Genomic DNA, 17,961 nt, shown 5'->3' with positions numbered 1-17,961 from the left:
TGTGAGCCTATCTTGTATATAAAACTAGTAAACTTTTTCCTGTCTGCCTGAAATTTGGGAAGGGTGCACTACACACCTTGAAAACGTCATCTCAACTTGCAGTAGGTGAGTTAATGTGTTTCCCATTGAAAAAAAACAAGATTAGTATTCAATTCTATTCACTTTAATTATTATTTTAAAAATTTACTCAAGTTTTATAAACATCATGCACACCTCTTCTGGTAAAAAAAAATTCCTAAAAAATTGGGCAGATTTTTAAAGCTTTCTAGGAACTATACATTAGCTATTTTTCAGCTATTTTTGCTGAAGGGGTAGACTGGGGGACAAAAGTCCTGGGGCCCAAGTCAGCTGGCATCATGCTGCAGTCATAGAAACATTTACTTTTTAAAAAACTTCTAATGCAGTTCTGCACTGCAGCCACTAGAGGTGCAGGAAAGGCAGAGCACAGTAAACAGGAGTTATTCTGACTCAGCTGGCTGGGCCTTTCTGAAACATTACTACAAGTCTGAGGGAAACCTTCGTTTCTCAGATCCTGCTAAATCCTGGCGAGGTGCCGCCTTAAATAGAAGCCTCCCCCAGCAGAGGTCATGGCCAGCAGCTATTCAAATTCACCCAGGCACTTTATGAAGAGAAATATAGCGCACAAGAAATTAAAAATATAGTGGCAAAATTCTAAAGACCTTTACCAGCAAAATAGTCAAGATAAACAGCAGATCAAGGATTACCTAGAAAAAGGGAAATATACTACATTTAATGACCAACATAAGAAGATTCTAAACGAACCAATTACAATGTGCGAGATGGTAGAAGCAATAAAGACACAAAAAAGGAAAAAAGCACCTGGGCCGGATGGATTGCCGGTGGAATTATATCAAATATTTGAGGAACAGATAGCCAGCCCACTAAAAGAACTGTTTCAAAAGGTAGGAAAAGCAGAAAAAATACCTGAGTCCTGGAACCACGCAGTAACTACTTTAATACATAAACCTAACTCGGATGCAAGTGAAATTAAAAATTACAGACCAATATCTTTATTAAATGCTGACTACAAAATATTTGCTAATATTTTAGCCTTTAGACTCAAAAAAGTGTTGTCCTAAACTATTCATCAAGACCAGATGGGATTTCTACCAAAAAGACAAATGAAGAATAATTTGCGTACAGTTATTGATATATTAGAATATTATGATGTACATCCCGAAAAAGAACTTGTCCCAATGTTTCTTGATGCAGAGAAAGCTTTTGATAACTTATCGTGGGAATTTCTATTGCAAAATTTAGATACAGCTGAATGTGGTCAGTACTTTTTGACTATGATTAAAGCGATCTATAAAAAAACAATATGCTAAAATACTCATAAATGGGAATACAACTAATAATATAGAAAGTCAGAAAGGCTCGAGACAAGGTTGCCCGCTATCGCCATTATTATTTTTGTGCTAGAATCTTTGAATAATTTCATATGAAAAAAATGATCAGATAAACGGTTTAAAAATAAAGGGAGAAGAATTTAAACTATTGGCTTTTGCAGGCAATCTGTTATTGATATTCGAGAACCCGAGAACATCCATAACTTCTTTGTTGGAGGCGATAAAAACTTATGGAAATGTAGCAGGTCTTAAAATAAAATATAAGAAAACGAAGCTTATATAGAAAAACTGTCAAACAGATACAAGAAATCAAAAAAAACGACGTAGATGGAATTTGTAAAAAAAGTCAAATATTTAGGTCTAAATTTGACTAATAAATGTAGATCTTTAATAGAGGATAACTATTATAAACTGTCAGATGAAATTAGAAATGACCTGTTAAAATGGAAAGATATACCTATATCTATTATGGGCAGAATAGCAGCAGTAAAAATGAATATACTGCCAAGATTCTTATTCTTAGCACAAAACATTCCTATTTTAAAGAATCAGAAATTTTTTGAGGAGCTGGATAAAATTACTAAAAAATTCATATGCCATCCCAAAAGAGCAAGAATAAGATGGAAAATAATACATGATAGAAAGGAAAAAGGGGGGATGAATGCACCGAACTGGTTTATGTACTACAAAGCGGCCACCCTTGTCTGGATAAAATTTTTGTTGGATAATAGGAGGACCCTAGCACTCGAGGGTCACGACTTGTTTATGGGTTGGCACACTTATGTATGGTATGGTAAAGAGAAAATACACTCTAAGAGCCATGCGTTAAGAGGAGCACTAAATAAAATTTGGAATGAGATAAAGGTGAGATTTTATAGGAAAACTCCAAGATGGGTTTCCCCGCTTGAGGCGTTTACAAAACCATCACTTATATCACCGAGTAAAAAAGGAAATGATCATGCTTTATTAGAAAAAAATAATAAATTAAAAACAGAAGAGAAACTGTTATGTGAAAACAACTTATCCTGGTGGGAACACGCATTAATACGTGATAGATATAATGAAGATATAGTAAGAGGTTTTGAAGATGAAAAAAATGAACTTGACAAAATATGGCTGTCCTCAAACGACAAACTAATTCAGAAACTTTACGTTTTTTTATTGAATGACTTTGAATTTGATGAAAATATTAAAGAAGTGATGATATCATGGATGAAAGATCTGGGGGGAAATATAGAGATAGAACAATGGTCTAAAACATGGAAATCCGTAAAATACATGAGAGCAGTCTCATACAAAGAAAATGTATATAAAATAAGAATAATACTTTCCATTTATTAATCACTTTCCCCAGTTAGCTCAAAGCGATGTACAGTTACTCAATATAGACAAGGGACTAACAACGTTTGTAGGGGATAGGGAAGACAACATATATTCATTTTTAATTGCACACGCCGTCACTGCCCGGTATAGACGTCTTCTGGCTTGGCTCCGTCATTTTCTGCACGGCTGCGTGTTGGCCAGGCTTCAGGACCCGTATGTCAATTGCCACACTGCCACCACCTGGCCAAAACATCAATTGCATGGATTCTTTCGTAGCCGAGAAGCTATTTCGCCTTCCAAGCCTCGACCAGGACGTCCAGCCGTCAGCTAACACCCTCCCACAAGGGAGATTGGCGTGCCCACTCTCTCTAAGGAGTGGTTCCCATTTTATTTACTCACTGAAGCTTTCGAATTGCTGGGTGGACGATGAGCTGGGGACAACAGGCTGGCTGCTCACACCAGTGCGGGGCTTGAACTAACACAGTTTAGATGTTAAGACAGTGGGATATGCCCGTGCCACCGCTCCCCTTATGTTCCACAGATGGTATTGGTCCCCGGATAAAATAGCTAAGTGTTATAATAATGTATCCAATCAATGTTGGAAATGTAAATCTAATGTGGGGACATTTTATCACATGTGGTGGAAATGTAATAAGGTACAAAACTATTGGCAACCTCTAAGTGGGGCCTGAAGGAACCCCCCCCCCCAGACTTACAACTGAACTGAAGGCAGCAGAGATCTGTCTCCCTGGAGAAAATGACTGCTTTAGAAGGTGGACTCTGTGGCATTATACCCAGCTGAGGCCTCTCCCTTCCCCAATCCTACCTCAAAACCTCTAGGGACTCCCCAGGCCAGGCCCAAAGGCTCCCTCCCTCCCTGAAAGGCCAAAGGAGGCCTGGAAAGGGCCCTTCCCCCACACCCTTTGACTCACAGAGCCGGTTAGAAGCCTCTTCCTCCCCCGCCCTGAACGTTCTAACCTCTCTCACACAGTTGATGTCTGAAGCAGATCCCTGCAGAGGCCATTTCAAAAGGTTTTGGGGGGAATTCAGCCATCCCTGAAGGGTTTTTTCTAGTTTTTGGATTTTTCTGCAGGCACTGGTAGACTACTGAATATGTAAGAAAACCTGCTGGGCCAGAGGGAGCTTCCTTTTCCTGGGAATAAGCATCCGCACACGGCGCCATCTGTTGGAAATTAGATATATAGAACTGTGAGGATGTAATGTCTAATAAAAATCAAAAATAAAAGTTTAAAAAAAATCACCCAGGCACTCAATTACAGTCAAATAATGCCCCTTTCTCACCTTATCTCAAACAGCCAGGACTCTGCAACAACTCAAAACTCACCCTCTCACTCCAAACAGTCCCCCCCACAGTACCCTCTCAGCTAAATCACCTGTTGAAAGCAAATAAAAAACACTCACCCTTCTAGCAGCTCTATCTCCTGCTCCTTCTCAGAGCTGAGCTCTGAGGAGCATATTGTGTGCTTCTGTGAGCTTTAAGATTCTCTGTGGCAGGCCTGATCATACCCGATATTCATGCACAGTGACTATGGCAATGAACTGGGTGAGGGATATACATGTATGTAACAAACTGTATAATGTTGTTTATATTTTATATGGTAGTCATAGTGCTGAATATTTTTATCAATCCAAAAAACAGCTGCTTGAATTGCTTCAGAATCTTCTACCAAACCTGATAAAAGAGTTTTCCATTAAAAACCACCACTAGCTTAAAACTCAACAACTAGTTTGTAGGCTACATAAGCATCTTGGTAAATATCAAACTTAAAGCATGATAAATGTTTTATGTTCTCACAAGGAAGCAACAAGCCATCATCTTCTGAAGATGTCACAGAGAATTTTTTTAAATGACTGCGGTCCAAAATAAGCAAGTATCAAAGGAGCTCAACCACACCAGCAGCGTTTCGAGCAGTTCCTCAAAAAATATTTCAATTTTTCAAACTCCTAAAACCACATTCAAAAGCAGACCCCTCCCCTTTGTTGCTGTTTCTTACTGATATTTTGTGCTCATGTTTACCTCTCCATTGTTTCCCCTAGTGAAAATATGGTTGTTGGGGCTAGAGAGGCAGAGACAATAAATATAGCCATTCTTAAATAAAGGGATGGCCAGAAGGGGCACCTGAACTCAATGTGACAAATGTTTCCCTTTAATTTTAGATTTACTTGGTTAACCTACCTCAATAGCAGTTCCAACATTCATTTCTCACCCCACACAATAATGTAGAAATCTTCTGCTAGAGACTAGTGTACCCTTCTCCCAAAAAACCATGGATCTTGAACACCTTAATTATAATGACCCCATTGTGCAACTCCAGCATTTTAGCCCTTGCTGGTACACTAGCAGTTCAGACATCTTTCAGTGGAAAACATTTATTCACTGGAAGAAATGTTAAGAACACTCTTGCCAAAATCCCCAAAGATGTTTAAATTCCTAAAGTTATACAATTTTACTCTCCAGTGCTGTTTGTAATTCTCTTTGGCCCAGATTCCTCACCATGTCCGGCCTAAGGCCTATGAAGCTGAAAGACTACAAGGGTAGAGCGTGGTTCTGTAATGCACTTTCAATGGAACCAGAATGAAATTCTCAAAATTATTGCTTTCCAGCTATGGCTTAGCAGAAGGTGTAAGATTTTTTGTTTGTTTGCTTTTTAATAGTGAAGAGTTTGAAGGGCCTCTTATTTAAATACAGCCACAGGAGTAGTATATTGACCAGGCAGATAAATGATTGGAACTAGCCTTGATGCAGCAGATTAGAGAAAAACACTGCAGTAGAGTGAATCTTACCTCTGAATACAATTTGCTATTTCTGTTCCACAACTGTTTAGCCTGAAACACAGTAGCCTGCCATATCAGGCTGGGCATTGGAGCACCCTAGACTGTTGGTCCCGGGTGATTTCAACGTCCATGCCGATGACGTGGCTTCCAGTCAGGCAGCAGACATAGTATCGTCCATGGCAGTACTGGGACTCTCCTAATTTGTATCGACTCCAACACACGCTCGATTTGATCTTCACGGCGGGAGTAATAGTGAACCGGATTACTGCATTAGCAGTACCATGGTCAGACCACTATGCCCTGAAGGCCTGTCTGAATGTTCCACCCTGACCCTATTTAGGCGGCGAGCGAATTTTAGCTCGCCCGCAGAGCCAAATGGACCCAGAGTGGCTTTAAATGGCTCTGCGGGATCCAAGGCCCCCTGGCGGCTCGATGGATGAACTTGTGGAGGACTGACATAGCCAGCTCTCCACAGCCATCGACGAGATTGCTCCCCGGCACCCTCTGTGCGTTCGATCTAGGCTGGCTCCCTGGTACATCCAGGAGTTGCGGCTGATGAAGCAAGAGCTAAGACGGCTAGAGAGACAACAAGGCAACAAGAGCGTCTTATAGGACGCTTATGAGATCGTATGAGATGGCAACCAAGGTCCCTAAGAGAGAATTCTATGCGGCCACAATTACGTCTGCAAGCTCATGCCCAGCCCAATTGTTTAGAACAATTCAGTCTTTAACAGCACTGCCACAGGGCAGGCAAAACACTAGGGAATTTGATATTGGCTGTGAGGCATTTGCGAGCTACTTCGCAGATAGTCTTGGCGCTCCGCCGCGATCTCCCCACCACAGTTGAAACAGTGAGTGAACTCGAGGCCCCTTGCACATCTTCAATTCTGAGTTGGGATTGTTTTAGCCCGCTCAGCCTGGAGGAAGTTGACAGATTGCTCGTATCTGTGCGCCCAACCACATGCAGCCTTGATCGTGCCCTTCCTGGCTCATTAAAGTGGGCCCCGAGGGGTTTCGAGGTGCCCTAAGGGAGACTGTCAACAAGTCCCTCTCTGAGGGGTGGTTCCCGGGGGCACTCAAGGAAGCGATGGTCCGCCCCCTCCTGAAAAAAACATCGTTGGATCCGACCGAATTGGCCAACTATCGTCCGGTTTCCAATTTGCCCTGTTTGGGCAAATTAATTGAGAGGGTGGTGGTGATACAGCTACAGGGTTTCTTGGATGACGCTTCCACCTTCGACCCCTTCCAGTCCGACTTTCACCCGGGGCATGGGATAGACAGTGCTGATCGCCCTGACAACCTCCGGAGGCATCTGGATCGAGGCGGTGTGGCAGTACTGTTGTTGTTAGATCTGTCGGCCGCATTTGACATGGTCGACCACCAGCTGCTGACCCACTGCCTTGCCGACACGGGGATACAGGGGCTTGCCCTTCAATGGCTTGCCTCTTTCTCCAGGGTCGGGGACAAAGGGTGGCGCTAGGGGAACAGCAGTCTCAAAGACATCCATTTGAATGCAGTGTGCCTCAGGGGGCAGTGCTGTCCCTGATGTTGTTCAACATCTATATGCACCCCCTTGCCCAGATCGCCCAGAGGTATGGGCTAGGGTGTCATCAATATGCAGATGATACCCAGCTCTATCTGATTTTGGGTGGCCAGTCGGACTCCAGCCCAGAATATCTGAACAGGGCATTGCAAGCCATGGATGGTTGGCTTAGACTGAGTCGGTTGAAACTAAACCCAGCGAAGACAGAGGTCTTGTGCCTGAGTCGGGGTGGTCTGGGGATGGGGATCCCTCTCCTGACCTTCGATGGGGTGCCTTTGGTGCCAGCGTCGGAGGTTTGGAGTCTGGGAGTGCTCCTGGATTCCTCCTTAACTCTGGAGGCCCAGGTGGCAGCAACTGCCGGCTCGGCCTTTTACCACCTTCGGCTGATTTGGCAGTTGGTTCCCTTCCTCGACCGCGACGACCTGGCTACAGTGATCCATGCAATGGACACCTCAAGATTAGACTACTGTAACACTCTCTACATGGGGCTGCCTTTGTCGCAAATTCGAAAGCTGCAGTTAGTGCAGAATGCTGTGGCCAGGCTCCTGATGGGTCTCCCTAGATGGGTGCACATCCGGCCTGCACTGAAAGCACTGCACTGGCTGCCAATAGCATTCCGAATTCGCTTCAAGGTACTGGTATTTACCTTTAAAGCCCTATATGGCCAGGGTCCGACATACCTGAGTGACCGCCTTTCCCCATACATACCCCAGAGAGCACTATGGTTGGGGGCTTAATTAACACTGATTAGTGAACCCAGGCCCCAGGGAGGACAGGCTTGCGGCAACCAGGGCCAGGGCCTTTTCAGTGGCAGCTCCTACCTGGTGGAACGAGCTCCTGGAGGAGATCAGGGCCCTGCGGGACCTCTCACAGTTCCACAGGGCCTGTAAGATGGAGCTCTTCTGCCAGGCTTCCAATTAGGAGCCGCCACTAACACCAACAACAACTATTTTATGGTAACAATGGGGTAATGGGATGGCCCATTATAAAGATCGAGCCACAGTATCGCGATGGATTGGCACCGCTGAATCGGGTTCTTGGGTAATGCCTACAAGTCACCATCTTGATTTGATCGGATGATCAACATCATTGAGCACTTTATTTTGTTAAACATGGTTGTTTTTATTCTGTTTTTAGTGTACTATATTTGGCACATGGTGCCCTTGACTGTGAGCCACCCTGAGCCCGTCTGCGGAGAGGGCGGGATATAAATTTAATAATAAATATAAATAAATAAAATTTACTGGCTTAAATCCGCCTATCTAAAATCTCCTTTGGTTAAGTGGATTTTTTTTGGGCATTGTAAACTATTTCAGAAGTCTGTAGATAACTCTTTGGGAAGTAGCTGTCAAACACCACCTTACAGTCCATCACTTCTATGATAGTAACAACTGCAATAAAGAAGCTACTTTTGGTACACGTGCAATAGCTAAACATTCATGCTTTCTGGCCGAAGAATTTAATACAATAGGAAACTAGTTTCAATGAAAACAATTTTAAGAAAGATACTAATGTACTTTATCTACCACCACAATACATGTGCCAAACTGGACAAGCATATTTAATGATTTGGCGACTGGTGGGTCCGATCTAGCCTCTAGAGAGGTGGCATCCTCATGCCGCCCAGCTAACTCCAGTCCACATCCTGCTTATCCTGAGGGGCAGTGGACTACATAGACATGATAGGGTAGATCATTAAGTCTGAATATGTCTAAGTCCTTTAAGCCATCACAGAAGGTTGCGCTCTTCACACCAGCACCATTTAGTAGTCCCCGGCCCAGAAGACATCTGCCGTGTCTCAACCAGGGCCAGGGCCACTCCAAAATAAGAAAGAATTTAAGTCGACCAAGAGAGAACCATTAGCATTATGAGAAATTAAGAAATCCAGATTTTGTAAGTATTTGTAAGTATTAAACAATGGAATGAATAAGAATCTTCATGCTCCTTTAAGACATATTTATTTTTGGCACAAGCTTTTTTAAGCCAGACACTACCTTCAACAGATACATGGACTGTCAAACACAACTGGCAGACCTATGAAGCCAAAAGCTACAAACAGCAGAAGAGCAAGGGAAATTAAAGAGAGTCCACAAGGTCCAGTTTACCAAGATACAGCTGTATTACACTACTGTAGAACAGATGAAAGCAAGATCCCGCTAGAAGACCCACCAAATCCCCCCCCACACACAAACCCACTTCTGCTTTTTTACTTTTAGGTATAAATCTGCCAACTGAATGTAACATTTCATGCATCTGATGAAGTGATCTCTGACATAAAAAGCTTATTCCATAATAAAATCATAAGGGTTTTAGAATGCCACAAGACTTCACTATTTTGGGTGCAACAAGCTGACATAGCTACCTGCTGGAATTAGTCTTTATTAAAGAAAATAGGAGGAAGAGCAGCAAGCAAGAATCTGAAAACAAACTTGACAAAAGTAATCAAATCAAGTTGAATTATAGCATTTGCTATTTTTTATTCGCTCTGATGTGCCAACTGGATTTACCAACAGTAGGCACTAAAGAAATATAGCTAAGAGTGAGTTAAATAATAATGCTCATATTAGTAAAGACCTTTCCATGAAATATACTAGTATGAACCCATGTCTCCATTCTATCCTAGAACACAAGTAACATTTTCACATTATGAAAAACTTCCCAAGTCTGGGAATTTGTGTGAGTACCAGATCAGTTACCAATTTTCATGAGATACATCTTGAGTTACAGAGACTTGTAAATTATTTTGGAAAATGTTCTAGGGCCAGATGCAGATGAAATACAGCTATACACAGATATCAAAACTGTAAAGTTTTAAGTGCAGGCAATACTAACACTTACTGAAGGATCACAGACTGTTCAAGACTGTTAGGAAGAACAGATTAAAACAGTTTGCTTACCTGTAACTGGTATTCTTCAAGAGGTCATCTGTGCAGTCACACTGGTGGGATCTCACTCAGTTAGTTTTTATATGTCCCAAATGTGGACAGTAGGTACATCTGAAATCCTATTAGTGTGATGTACCATAACCATGAAGAAGAACCACTGTGACAATTCTAGCTTCACTATACTGAAGTGAGCATGTGCAAGTTCTAATAATGCTCACTTGAAGCCAAGTGTGGCAAAAACCATATGATACAGAATACAGATGGCTGAGAGTATTACTTGCTCTTTACCAAGCTGGGGAGATTGGAACGGGTTTCCGTCTGTGCCATGGTGATTTGGAAGGGGTAAGTGGGAGAGCTTAAGCCTCTGTTGGGGGAAAAAAGCATTCTCAATCACATAGCGACTACTTTTGCAACACAGCTAACTGGAGAAGAACAGCAAAGAGACCAATGCTAGAAGGTCAGCTGACGCTGGAAACAGCAGCAGCCAGTGACAACCCAGTTGATGAAGATGCCCTTGGGGGCCTTGAAAGCAGAGGATGCTCCAGGCTTCAATTAATTGTTAGGACTCATCCTTTCAAGCCCTGAAAGACTTTCCCATCCCACCGAGAATTTGAAAAAGGAATTCTGAAAGGTGTTTTGACAGTGTTAGTAGGATACATTTATAAATGTATAAGTCCTTACATTAAGAACTCACAGCTCCTGGTGTTGTGCAAGCTCTAGCAACTTTTGGCATTATAATTCCCTTCTGTCACTTCTATTTCTCCATGATGATTTCATGTTGTAAAGCCTTTTTAGGACTATTCTGTTTCAAAATGGAAGTGCAAACTGCATGATTTAATGCTGCCCTCATGTCAAGAACTCCTTGGATATATAAAACCAGGACCTTGAGGAAAATGTCAAAGCTAAACTTTCTGGTCATACCACTTTTCTCAGACAGAGCATTTCTGAAGCTGGGGCCCTTTTCTCTAACAAGTTGTGATTCTTTATGATTCTCCTAACAAGCACATTGCCTTAAATTCTAGTTTACTTTGTTAAAGAGGCAATTTGTTACAAAACAGGAGCTTCTTTTTTAGTCTCAGCACACTGAGTGACAGAATGCTGCCTGTTTTCTTCATGCAAAAGTATATCCAATTCAACAGTGAAAGATGGCGCTTGTCCGTGTTCAGTTATGGACTGCGAGTAAATTGTATCTACCAAAATTTCACTGTAAGAAATACTATTAAAACTGCCACCAGTACTGCTGTATTATAATGTAACTGACTGTTCTGTGTATGTTAACTCCTTTTCAAACTATGATCTGACTTAGCAGGAATGAACATTTTCTTCTTACAGGGTAGGCAAACTAGACAAACGTGCAGCCACTAAAAAAACTTTTAAAAAAGGCCACCATGGGCTATTCATGATTCAAAATACATTGAACTCTCCAACACAGCCCTAATGCCCAACTGCATTTTAGTACATAACTAAGGTTCTGATCCTTGTATTCAAAAGGCCTCCCAGCAGCAGTTACACACAACTGCTGGGGGGAAAAGGTTAGTGATGGTCATATATGATTTTGTACTATGATACTTAGGATCCCAAAGAGCCACTTTTGGACATCACAGAAAACTTGAAAACAGGCTCGTGCATTTAGCAAAAGAATAAAGTCGGACCAGGTTTGTCCGCTGGTGGAGTTCACAATGAAGTGGCCTTCCTTCTATTTTTGGACCCTTTTCTCAACAGCTTGGCAGTTCTCTCATCTGTCTAGTGTTCTGACTGCAAAACATAAGATGTCCAGAATTATACCCAGTGTTCACAAGGAGCCCTCTCCATTATACCAAAACATTCCAACAGTTGTAATTTTTTCACAACTTTCCTTTGACCATTTGCCAATGTTTCCTGTATGCAGAAGAGCAAGAACGAAAGACGTTAGACGCAAGGTGGTGTGCACTTTTCTGAGCACAGCACAACATCTAGGCTGATGGGTTTGCAAAAGATTGCTGTAACTAATGACTGTTTGGCTCAAAAACATAAAACAATTAAAATATCATACAACTGTCAATGGAAGTTATGACTAAAGAATTGTTTCGCACATATGTAACCACTACATGAACTGTTCTTCCAAATAAATATTAAAATTCTCAAGTACCCATAACAGGACTCTGTGAAAAATTCAACAGCAAGATTACTTATGTGCAAAGATTAACTCTATGCTTATATCTGAGTATTCTGTTATTTCACGCAAGAATATTCATGTTTGTGCAAGAGTAGGCATTAAGCAAAAAAGAAAACCTGGGCTGATTATTTTTAGGGACCCAAAAATAAAACCATTATTGTTATTATGAACCTTTATTAAGTGGCTCACATTTCAATATAAATCACACTAAAAAGATCTTTTTTAAAAAAAAGGCTATTTACACTACAGTGCTGACACATTAAAAAGAAAAAAATTGGTATAAATAAGCTCTATGGAAAAGCCTGGAATTGTCAAAAAGAATTCTGGCTCATCATACAAAAAATATATGTTAAATGTCAGCTCTACTCTAAAACCTACAACTCATATTTAAAGACTTCTTTATGTTACACCTGCAGTGTTTACAGTGCATCTGGCCCTAAGTGCTTTGATACTTTCACAGTTATGGACAGGCACTGAGGAATGTTACAAAGCTACATAAACTATTTTCTGTAACAGATGTGAAGGTAAGTACCAAACTTACCTCACAGAATTTAAGCATCTTTACATTATTATGTCATTAGGTTTTAAAAGCAATTTACAAACATATATACAAACAATTTCAACACAAAAAGTCCTCTTCTCTCTTGCCATGCAGACTTCAATATGCTGGACTGCTCTGTCTTGTGTCCTCCAGATTCATGCGATCCTCCGGGCACAAGCTGTCCTGCAAGTCTTTGTCATCAGGTTCAAATTCTGAGTCAGTTTCAGACTGAACGTGACCCAGCTTTGCATTAACATTCTGATATTCCGTGGCACTCGGGGCCATTGTCTTTTCTGGAAGATTAACTTTCATTGGCTCCTCTTTAATCCAGTGAGATGCAGCAGGTTCAGGATGTGTGCATGAAAATTCCTGTTTTACATATTTAGAGTGTAGATTGCCTAAAAATTTGGTTTCTTCGGAGGAATTTTTGTTTTCTGCATGGATTACACTGTCAGTCTGAAGTCCCAGCACTGAAGATGTGGGCTCTGTTGGTGGGCCTTTCTCATGGATGGTTTTATGTTCTCCCTCTGAGTGGTACAACTTGAGCCGAACATGCCAAGCCAAACTGCACACAGCTGAAACTGTTTTAAACTGATGCACAACATTCCTTGGAATAAAATAAATATCATTATCGTACAACTGTATTCTGGCATACCTAATGCCTTCCCTTCGTAATTGGTTAAGTTTTGCATCATCCACCCATTGGACACACTGGGGAGAAAGAAAAGAAAATTAATAACTGTCAAGAATTAAAAAACAATTGTAGTCAAAGATGGTTAATCTAACAGGAAAAATACCTGTGAGAGTGGAGGTTCATGCAAGTCTAACTGCATTCGTTGAACTACCTCTAAGAAATCTTCTGCATGAAAACAAATTACGTCTTTGGTTATTCGAGGCTGTTCCACCCTAAGCAAGAAAAAAATGGAGCCATCAGGGTCACTGTAAAAAATTAACAGATTGTTTGCAAATATTTTTAAACACAAATACTCTGAAGTAGAAGGAAGGTGCTCTTCATTTCACAGAAGCTTCATGCAGAAGACAGAAACCAACTGAAACTACTTATATTTCTATACATGTAGTAGCAACAATGACTAACATCTATCAGTTGATCTCAGCCAATTCTGCATGAGAAAGCATAGTAGTGTAAACCACCCCCGAATGAAAAACACCCTCCTTTTTTCCAGTGTGCCTGAAAACCAAGAGGTACGGTAAGCTTATGGGGTTGGAGCTAAAGGTGTCATTTAGTGAACTTAATTCAGATTCAATTCATGGCCAACACAGAATTTTTTTAAAAAAAATCTAGCTTTCTACTTAAATGACACACTTTAAAAAAGAGAAATCATCAACTTTTTCTACACATCAGGCAACAATTCATTATAACTGCAAAAAAACTCACACAACTGCTTTTCAAAAATAAAACAAATAAAAATCAATATTAAAAAGCAGGATACATCAGTTTTTACTCTTTTTCCCCCTATACTCTCTTAGAAAAATATGCAAAAGCTGAAAAGTTCTGAGTAAGACATTAATCACAGGAATCATTTGACAACTGCTTCTCATATGCAACACTTCTGTTTTAAGGAACTGGGATCTTGATTTGCTACAGTAGTCTAGTCATTTAACTTAACAAAGCAACTAAAACAAATTATGACAACAGAAGAAAACTCTGAAGGGTGTAAAGTATGCATTTTGAGTGTACAACACATGTATTAGTTTCTCAGCTGTCACTGGGACACTTCCATTCCAGAAGTTTATTACCCCAGTCTACTTACCGATCACATGAAACACCAATGTGGAACATTTCCAAAAAACAGACAAGTAACAGGAATTCACTAATACCAAAGATACTGCAGATCTGTTACTGCCACATCAAGACAAGCATACAAACATTAGGCATATGAACATATACACGGCACTAACTCTGAAATAGGTTTAAGATAGCAACATGGAGCCTCCAGGTCAAATCTGACCTCTCCACTTGCCAGCCTAGAGGCAAGAGTGACCTACAGTCTGAGCACTGAGGGAGCTGTATTCTATTATGCTCCCCCCTGAAGTGGCCCTCTAGAATAGCTGTTAAGAAATACACAGGTTATGTTCTGCTGTTTTCCCTGAATACACTGGCAAATACATACCACTCTCCACAATGCACTGCCTTTAATACTCCTACAGCAGCTGTTGTCTGTCGTTCAAAGCCTTGTCCTATGTGATCTGCATGGGCTCTAGTCCTGTCTTCAAAGAGCATTTCACGAGGCTCACTAGTACGAGGTAGGTACTGTAGGTTTTTTATTTCATTGGTAGTTCTGTTAAAAAAGTACAGACATACAGACATTAAGTCCAATTTTTCTTTACGGTTTAGTTAGCAAGCAATTACAGCATATAGACAATAAAAAGAACACTATAAAGAGAAACACTAGTCTGAGTTTTATGTAGTGATAAAAGCATATCATTCCACATCATCATTTTTCAATTTAATTTTTCAATTTAATTACTTTTGTTTAGATTTCTTGGTTTCATAAATTAGATTTCTACAAGGAAACAGGTTTCAAATTCTGTGACAGTGTCTGCCCCATCTTTAAAGACAGAACCAATATATAATGATAGTTTTATATTCCAAATTCAGCTTATGGATATTCAGCTTATTCAGTTTATGAACAAAATAAAAAAGCTCAGATGTGCCCTAACAAAATTTGCCAAACATGTCACAGGAATTTTTAAAAATACACTGTAATGATTCCTTGTTTCAAGAGTGTTTGTGTCTCTTTAAATGTTTGGTTAGAGTGCAGTGATAGCAGAGTACAGTGATTGAGAGAGAGAAGTGTGCTGTGGTTGGTGGATGACAGAGTGTGGGAGGAGTTGTTTTGAAATGAATCTCTGTGTGTGTCTTGAAGAGTTATGAAAAGTCAGTTAGATAAATCAGTTGGAGTTTTGAGTTGGAGTCAGAGAGTGAGCTGACACAGCCTGTGTGGAAAATTAAAGAGTTTAGAGTGCAGTATATAAGTCTTCAAAAGTGAAACTCTAAAGATCTGAAAGAAAGTCAAAAATACAAAGAGCTTTGCCAGTGTGGCTATCCAGTGAAAGAGTGATTCCTGTCAGAGAGCGATCTTATGATCAAAATACTGTGTGGGATACCTTGCCAGTTTATTTTACCAGTTTCTCTTCCCCAAAACAGTTAAAGTTAACCAGCATCTTATTTTGTTCTTATTTTGTTTAAGTTTAACCCTCAGGGCCACATAGACCTTTGAAAGCCCAGCCCTGGGTCACATTACCAACAGCAGTTAATGAGAGAAGATTTGGAATTTGTTTAAATTCCTGGTGGCAGCAGAAACTACCCTGTTTGCGAACACAAAGTATAATTTAAAGTGAAAACCAGTCCTCCCCAATAAGAGGATGCCACATACACAAAACACAAGATAATCTTTGAGATCTCCCTAATGATTGGCTGAACTGCCACCATATAATGGAATATTATATGGCGCCCTGAGCCTGCCCTGCGGGGAGGGCGGGGTACGAATCTGAGAATAAATAAATAAATAAATAAATATTCAGAAATATTTTAATACCACCACCACCACAAAAGAACTATGGATAGGAAGGGCTAGACACTGTTGATGAAAAGGGCTCCAGAACCTAAATTGCTAGATCGGAGAAGGGAAGACAGCAAACTTCTAATTTCATCTGTTGGTAGGGGGGGGGAAACAACATCACCCAAGTTCATCCCAGAGATATCTTACAGGGACGGACAAAGCATCCATGTTGCATGGGACACAGCAGGATGAAAATTAAATCCTCCTCATCCTCTTGCAATAATGAAAGTAAGTCTGCCTTTCATAGATCAGTTTATTGAACTTTGATGGAATGTAAGATGTACATATTACAGTCCTATTGTCTTTGACTTAACAGTAAGGGCTGTTTTCTTGCTTTCTGGATATCTAATTTTCTCTTAGATGCAAGATGCTGAAAATTATCTTACTTTCTGGTATATAAACAAAGCCATTTTCTCCTTCACATCTCTTCACCACTTATTTTGTTTACTGCATGCAAAATTAGCCTCCCCACATACACACACAACTGATCTGACAATAATTTATGGTGAACAAACTGCAGGTACTTAAGCTGCCATCCTGTCTCTCTCTCTGCAATTATTTAGCATATGCAATCAAGCATGCAGTCTCTTCTTCTTCCCACCAATGTCTAGGTCCCTGACTGTAGATCTTAGCACTGGCTAAGAGCTCCACTTCCCATTCAGCCAGTAAATGGCCTAAACCTAACACCTAACTATTGAGGAGTGAAACTAACCAGTGGAAGTGGCCAACAACTTGGGGAGGGAAGGCATTTAAACATGCCTTATCACTCTCCCTTCTCTTCCCATGGGTATGATAGACCCAAATATATTCAGAAATACCAAATATTTTCTCAATCCAAATACTATACCGGTAACAGACTGGGGAAATTTGGTATTTACCAATATTTTTCGGGTCTGATATACCTGAATCTGAAAAAATAGATTTGTTTTCCTTACATACCCCTAGTTTTAACTTCTAAAATTGTTCAAGCTATTCAAATTGTATACTGGGAAAGAGCAGGCCATTTGTGTTCCCAATTACTAAGATATGTTGGTGAAATTTGGTATGTAGCTTATTCAAATTCTTTGAAATTATTTTTTCAACAAATTTTGGAGGCCTTCCTAGGGATACCCCTTCTTTATGCTGAAGCTAGGCTTCCCTCTATTAAGGCCCATATACACAAGGATCTACTTAATTACCATCTACTAGGCTGCCTAGATTATGTCTGAGTGAGGTTTTTTTAATGACATTTTATTAAATGTTCCAAATAATAACGTAAGATGTAACAATATATCATGGTCTACAGAGTAATGTATGTTTTGTAAGAATAAAGTGAGTACATAGATGATGCCCAAATCTGTGCCCCGTGTGTTCCTGGGGTTGGATGAGGAACACACAGTTGGAGTCCAGCAAGTCGGATAAAAATCTGTTTATTGCAATAACAGGAAAATACAGGACTGGATATCTTAGCAACCAGTAACACCAAGCTGTATTCTGCCCCAACCAAGAAGGGCAATAGGTCTTATACCCCAAATGACATCATTATGATCCATACTTCAAGAAATCCCTAATTGGTGCCAAACAAATAGCATCATTTGAGCAGGCACTTCTCTATTGGTGTACCCCCTATGCTGGTCAGAATTACAAGTATTTGGAGGCGGGGTCTACGACACAACGATGGCGGACGCCTTTCACAGTTCTCTGGCGAGGCGTACCGCACAGCAGCGAGGGGGAGAGGTGCCGCTGGTTCGGCACCCCCACGGGAGTTCAGGGAGAACTCCCAAG

The 17,961-nt window shown here is 40.7% G+C and overlaps 1 protein-coding gene across 1 annotated transcript in view; it reads right to left on the bottom strand.

The window, feature by feature from the left end:
• Positions 1 to 12,378: 12,378 nt before the first annotated feature.
• The window catches only part of RSBN1L (round spermatid basic protein 1-like), a 66,351-nt gene continuing 60,768 nt past the window's right edge, over positions 12,379 to 17,961 (bottom strand). Inside the window, exons 6-8 of the mRNA XM_015415068.1 lie at positions 14,746 to 14,913; positions 13,411 to 13,519; positions 12,379 to 13,324 (exon numbers count right to left, since the gene is read on the bottom strand). Coding sequence (XP_015270554.1) covers positions 12,731 to 13,324; positions 13,411 to 13,519; positions 14,746 to 14,913 — 871 coding nt within the window. The 3' untranslated portion in view covers positions 12,379 to 12,730. The remainder of the gene's footprint in view (positions 13,325 to 13,410; positions 13,520 to 14,745; positions 14,914 to 17,961) is intronic.

This window comes from Gekko japonicus, unplaced genomic scaffold (assembly GCF_001447785.1).
Source record: "Gekko japonicus isolate JY-2015 unplaced genomic scaffold, Gekko_japonicus_V1.1 scaffold5, whole genome shotgun sequence".
Lineage (NCBI taxonomy): Eukaryota > Metazoa > Chordata > Lepidosauria > Squamata > Gekkonidae > Gekko > Gekko japonicus.
The sequence above is the reverse complement of the archived record's forward strand: the minus strand, read 5'-3'. Positions and strand labels throughout refer to the sequence as shown.